The 6,819-nt window shown below is 34.2% G+C and overlaps 1 protein-coding gene across 1 annotated transcript; it reads left to right on the plus strand.

The window, feature by feature from the left end:
• Window positions 1-279: 279 nt before the first annotated feature.
• On the plus strand, window positions 280-6,414 carry MTX3 (metaxin 3; the record flags this gene model as incomplete). Its single annotated transcript, XM_015816431.1, has 3 exons — window positions 280-437; window positions 689-777; window positions 6,027-6,414. Coding segments are annotated over 3 exons (361 nt in total), but the record flags the coding sequence as incomplete, so codon positions are not given.
• Between the last annotated feature and the right edge of the window lie 405 nt (window positions 6,415-6,819).

Raw genomic sequence — 6,819 nt, forward strand, 5'->3', positions numbered from 1 at the left:
ATGTGGTTTATTAGTGTTGTATATCAGTGATTGCATGACCTCTGTGGATGCCATACGCTAAATAAATAATGAAGAGAAATTAGTCATTTTCAGAAAATACAGTCTTGTTAGATTATTAAACTACCATGAAATAATGACACAATTTCTCGACTATTTCTGTAGTCGAGCATGTTACATTTTTATGAATTCAAAATTTTCAAACATAACATTTTACTTAGATATTTCTGAAAGTTTTAAAAGGGATTTGAGATAATAATGTCATGTATTTATTATATCTAGACCTACAACTCTTGATGCCTTCGTATTTGGTTTTCTTGCACCTCTTTATAAAGCACCATTCCTTAAAGTCCAGTTACAAGAGCATCTTAAGCAGCTTCCCAACTTATGTCGCTTCTGTGATGATATTCTGAGTTGCTACTTTAGACGAAACCTCTCAGGTAAATGATACACTTGTCCCTACACATATACATCTTGAAATCTACAAATGCTTGTTTGCACTAAGTCTATACTGGAAATAAATTCTTCACCAGAAACCTTGGAATCTGCCTTATAAATTTGCAAAAGCTTTAAAAATGGTAAAGGTTTAGAACTCTATTAGCATACATTATATGATTCTTTCTCTGTGAAAATTCTTGAAATGTTTTGCAAAGAGCTTGGTTGCTTCTAACTTTGTCTTCTCTCTATTTAGGGACTTCTCCGGAGGGACAAGATACAGTTGATGCAAATCTCCAGAAACTTACACAGCTTGTGAACAAGGAATCTAATTTGATTGAAAAGGTTCTTGTTCATTCTGATTTTCTAACTGATAGATAGGGATCAGATAGTACATTTGGTTTTAATCAGCTAGAAAGAGAATGAGAACCAGTACTAGAAAAGACTACTCAAGGAGAGCAGAATCCATCTCAGGTTTTGGGATGCTTCCTACCGCAGTTGGTTTCAGTTGGTTTTATGTTATTCAAACTCTGATGCCTGTAGTGTAGTTGCAGAAAACCATATGAGATGATAGGCTGTGGGAGGAAAAAACAAGAATGGTTCTTCATTTATCATCTTTATCAAACTCGATCGCGTCACGTGACATATTGTAGTGTATTGCAACTTTTTTTGCCTTTGCGGAGCTGGGGTGGGTGTGGTCTGCATGTGATGCATCCAGCTCGCGGGCCACCAGTTTGACACCCCTGTTCTTTATGTTGCTTTTTCTTTTAATAGTGTCTCATTCTCTATCTTTAGCCCATTTTTCTGCCTTACTGTGGCAGTTCTATTGCACAAATATATGAAACTACCATTGTTCTGGATAACTGAACCCTAAATTATTGTATATCAATAATGTAGGTTTTGAAATGACTGTTTGATAATATTCAGTATTACATTATGTACAAATATTGTTCTTTATTGGTTGATTATGTTTAAAAAATCAGCATTGGCACTTGATTTAAAAAAGAGGGAGTAAGCAGTACTTGAATTGATTGTATTTTCTTCCATAGTAAGTAAATACATAAGTTGGGTACAGTATGGACAATTCACATAAAACCACCATAAAATTCTTGAATATATAAAAATATGTAAGCCACTTAAAGGAGCAGGCAGATTTGTTGTACTCTTTGGGTGGGTTTTATTTAATTAGCACTTAGAATTTCTACTTAACAAATAATAACTGATGTTTATTTGATAAAGGAAAGAAAAAAGTCATCTGAACATTAAGGAAGATATCAGATAGGCTTTATGTATATTTCTATACACAAATGCAATATGGGAAAATGTAGCCAATAATTTAAGCAGTTCCAGAGTCAGAAGGATAGATGTGATTAAAAGGAATATTATTAAATCTAACAAAGCAGATGGCCAGGCATTAGAACATGCCATTGAAAATGCTTTTCAGTATTTGGGGATAGTAAAATTATAAAAGTCTGTGATTTAGCCTCCAACATTTGAAACATTTGAATATGTTTAAATTATTTTGATGTTCTACAAAGGACTCATTACCTCTTTCATAGACAATTGATAGTAGGAATTCTGGCAAAAGGCATGAAAACAGATTCCCTAAAGAGACCGTCATCCAACTCAACTAAAAATTAACAGTAAATACTAAAAGAACTAGCTGAACTATGAGAAATTTTAATCAGTAATTAAACTTGGATGCATAAACTGTCTTTAACTGTCCTCAGCAATATCATTTTAAGTATAGCTTTTATGAATTTATACACATTTACTGTATATAGTCATTACCTAGCAACTCTGAATGGTTCAGAATAAAAATATCCAAGATAATTTAAGGACATGAAGGTCTATGTCTTTTCAGGCAAAATTAATATATTAATATGAAAATACAACGTTTTGGTGCTAATATACAAGCTTTGTTCCTATGAACTGCTTAATGATTTTTTTTATACCAAAGATGGACACTACTAGCTAATCAAGCCATGAATCAACAAGACTAACTGCCATGCTTATGACATAGTGACTAAACATAGGCCAAACTGCAGTAATTACCTTCACTCCAGAGAAGCCAGTTTTTTTAACTGAAGTCACTGACCGGCAAAGTTAAAAAAAGCTTTCAGAAGCAATGACCAGATATATCAAAGTCAATATTACTATCGTATAAAACTATATAAAATTAAGACTTAAAATCAGTGAAGGAAGAAATTGAATAAATTATAATAAAACAATATAAAACACAAGAGAAATGCAATACTTATTGCAAAGTCGCTTGATAGTAAGAAGGCAGCATATAAACTTAATACATAATATAAAAGACTTCATGATGTCATCGCTCCAAGGATGTATGACTTCTTATGGAAATAATTGAAAATAGTAACTTAGCCATCATATTGGTGATGGTATGGTTCCAATCTGCTGATAGAAAATGGATTACCTCTCCCTCATACAAGATTGCAGTTTTGTTATGGCATGGTGAAGATATGTCTGCACATAATTTAGTATAGTGTAGTGAAAAACAGAGAGCCAGTTTGGTATAATTAAGGTGCTGGCCTGGAAACCAGAAGACTAAGATTTCTAGTTTTCCCTTAAGGATAAGAGCCAGCTGAGTAACTGGGCCAGTCATTTTCTGTCAGCCCAACCCAGGTCATAGAGATATTGTTGTACAGAAAATAGGCAAGATTGATTATTAGATGTGTTTGCTGACTTCAGTTATATAGCTGGTCCTCAGTTTATGATTGCAATTGGTACTGGAATTGATATTGCTAAATAATACAGTTGTGAAGTGTGGCATCATGTGACCTCATTGCTTGGCGGCAGCAGTTCTGGTGGTCCAGGTTGCTTTTGTTAAGCAAGAACCATGTGGGCCTTTAAGCAAGGTCCTTCCAACTTCCTGTTAGCTTTCCCATTGACTTTGCTTGAGGGAAGCTGGCATGGAACATTGGAAATCTTGATCATATGTCCACCATTTGTAATTGCAAGCTGAGCACCAAATTAATATATGACTGTGGGGATGCTGTTATGGCCAGAATTCCAAGTACCCATTGTAAGTCCTCATTCACTGCCATCATAAATTCAGGGGTGTCAAACTCGCAATGTCATGTGACATGTCGCAATATATTGTGACTTTTTTCCCATTGCCGGCAATGGGGTGGGCACGGTTTCACTATGATGCATCCGGCCCTTGGGCCGGCAGTTTGACATCCCTGATAAATTGAACAACTGGTATTAACATGAGGATTACTTGTACATGCATAATTAAAAAGGTGTGATCAAAATATAATAATAATAATATTACAGTAATAATAGGGTTTCAAGTTCATTCCAACTACAACATCTTTCATTGAACGGATCTTACTGTACTTTCCATCTAGTATTCCTGGGGTAAAGTGCTGAAATGAGCCAAAGATGAGGCTCTAAAGTGTGCTAATCAAACAAGGTTGAATAAGTAGTTTGTAGATACAAAAGGTTTCAATTTGAAACTCACAGCTGAACCTTGAGTATAGCATCCATCTGCCTGTCATATGACTGACAGATTTTAGCTTTAGCTGTCTCTTAAACTAGAGGAAGCACAAATTAGATAGATAAGCCTCAGTCAGTTCAACTAAGATGCTTTTCTTTTCACCTTGATGCTGTCCACCTGAAATCTATTTTCTTTAAATTTGTTGTTTTTTATCCTGTTTTCTAAACAACTGAACATTTTTGCCCCATTTTCAACGTGAAAGCCCTTCAGATACTTGAAGATAATTATCACATTTCCCTACAGCTTTCTCCAGGCAAAACATGTAGAAATCCTATAATTATTCCTCCTACATTTTTCCTTCCAGGCCCCTTATCAGCTTGGTTGCATTCCTCTGTACATCCTCAAGTTTATCAATGCCATTCCTAAAATGCAGTACCAATAAAGGAAAAGATAAAGGAGAAAATGCAGTACCTGGAAAGAACTCAACACAGTGTTCTAGGTGCAGTAGGAAAAATGAACTCAGGTGATTAGGGTTAAATTTCCTTTTGGGCATTTAGATCACCCCATATAATTCTATACACAGGCGGCTATAATTTAATACTAGGAAATTAGCAATATACTCTATATCTCCACAAATGTTTGATCTCTGCATATATAAATTAATGAGCATTTATTGAAGTGTTTAAGCTTCAGTAGCATTGTGAGCGTGAAATGGTATCTTAAGAACATGAACTTGAAATTAACAGCCCTAAACTACCCCTGGAATTCATTAGGGGAGTATAATTCAAATATGACACCTAAGTACCCGTATGTTTTCTCAAGTATTTAAGTAAATAATAAAAGAATGATAAGTAAATCACTCAGTAATATTCCATGTGATAAAGAAGTGGTTCCATAAATACAATGACTATCAGTCAAAATTATTAGAAGCAGTTATTTCCTAACAGAAGTTGTTAGATTATAATGGAAATTAAAGTGTTAATAGAGAGAGAGACACTTGCTCAGTCTTGGTTTCATTCTGGTTATTTATTCCAATCAAGTGATGTATTTTCCCTAAAGAGTCTTAGAACAGCTGAGATAGATAATCAGAAAGAGCAACAGAGAGCAAAAAGTACTATTATTTTAGTAAATTAAGATAAATTAAATTATCTAGCCATTTGATGTCAGTACCCCTCCACCTGTTAATTATCTGTAGTTTGGTTTTGTGGGGAGGAAGTTGGCAACTAACATAGAGCAGTCAACCTTTGAGTATTTATTTCTCTTTGCAGACACAAATTCTTTTTAAGCATAACTTTAGACAGAAGATTTGTACTTTCCTGTTTGGCAGAAGCCAGAATACTGTTTGCTTTATGTAACAGTAGATATTCGGTGGTTTGTAGAATCAGTGGAGGAACAAACTTTTTAAACGATTGGGCAGTGCTCAAAATCGCTGTCTGACTCTAATTTTCTTGTTAAATAAATATTTAACAAGCTCATTTCCTGTTTTGTTATTGGCAGGTATTTTAACTTTATTAGTAGTACTTTTTGCTCTCCATTGTTTGATCTTAGGAAAATAGTGGTAATTAACTCTGAATGGTCAAGAATATTATGTCTCATTTTTCCACTTCTAAACTGCTTTCTTATCTGATGGGAAGCTGCATGGTTTTACACTTAACTCCCTCTGAAGGTGAAAAGAAATTTGTACAGATAAATTGGAAAGCATAATTCAGGTGATGATATTATAAAATGAAGCATGCAACAATGTTTGGTCAGGTCAACTGAATTAATCGGGCACACATGGTGAAAAAGAGGGATGAATTACAGAGAATTGGATAGGAAATGCTTTAAAGTGTATCTTATACATAGATAAAATAATCTTTAAAGGACCACATCTCTGTTTCTTTTAATGGATAAATAAGAAGCAACATACTTACTAATTGGAGTTAAGCTGTTGAAGTATAAAAAATATGCATGGCATTAATAAGGTAATTCATTAAACTCATTAGTTAATCTGTTGTTCTTGAATTCAAGAAAATTGCACTATTACGTGTATAATTACTTTTTAAAATAAATGATTGAACATTGCAATGTGAACAATATTGAAAGTAATTTTATTCAACTATCCAAATTGGCCTTTATGTTGCTTTTGCAGATGGATGATAATCTTCGCAAGAGCCCTCAGCATCCTCCTCGTAAGCTGACAACTGTCAAACTTTCTACAGCCGAGGAAGGAAATAATTCACTGAATCGATTGTCACCCTTATAGTTTTTAATTTCATTTTTATATATGCGTTCTGAGAAACTGTTCATCTGTAATCAATTTTTGCACTAAACTGTGTCTTTATGAATCTGTGGCAAAAGATAACTTGACATGGGTGCAGGCCCATTCATTTAATCAATTTATTCTATGGTCATGTTAAAAATACTACACCTAAGTTAACATAGGAAAGATCACTAGGTAATTGTAAAATATGCTGTTTAATGTCACCTTTAATGCTGCATAATGCTTGCCTGTTCAGGTCAATATGTCTTTTGACCAAAAGCTAGGATTTTATTTTTGGGGAATTCACTAGATCAGTGTTTCTCAACCTTGACAATTTTAAGGCATGTGGACTTCAACTCCCAGAATTCCACAGCCAGCATTGCTGGCTGTGGAATTCTGGGAGTTGAAGTCCACATGCCTTAAAATTGTCAAGGTTGAGAAACACTGCACTAGATTAAGATTTCAGTTTTGATTGCAATCATGTTAAACCTCAACTTGTTGTATATCAGAATAGGTACTTGATCCCCACTTTTAGCATTTTTGTAGTTTTCTACAATAGCTCAAATACTGAAGTTAAAATATCAGCCTGTTAACACAGAACAATGAATAGTGAATGGTTTTTGCCACTTTGGAACATTTTGTACAAGCAGTGGTGAATATATGCAATGTATGCTATTTTTAA

Source organism: Protobothrops mucrosquamatus, unplaced genomic scaffold (assembly GCF_001527695.2).
Source record: "Protobothrops mucrosquamatus isolate PMUCROS unplaced genomic scaffold, P.Mucros_1.0 scaffold450, whole genome shotgun sequence".
Lineage (NCBI taxonomy): Eukaryota > Metazoa > Chordata > Lepidosauria > Squamata > Viperidae > Protobothrops > Protobothrops mucrosquamatus.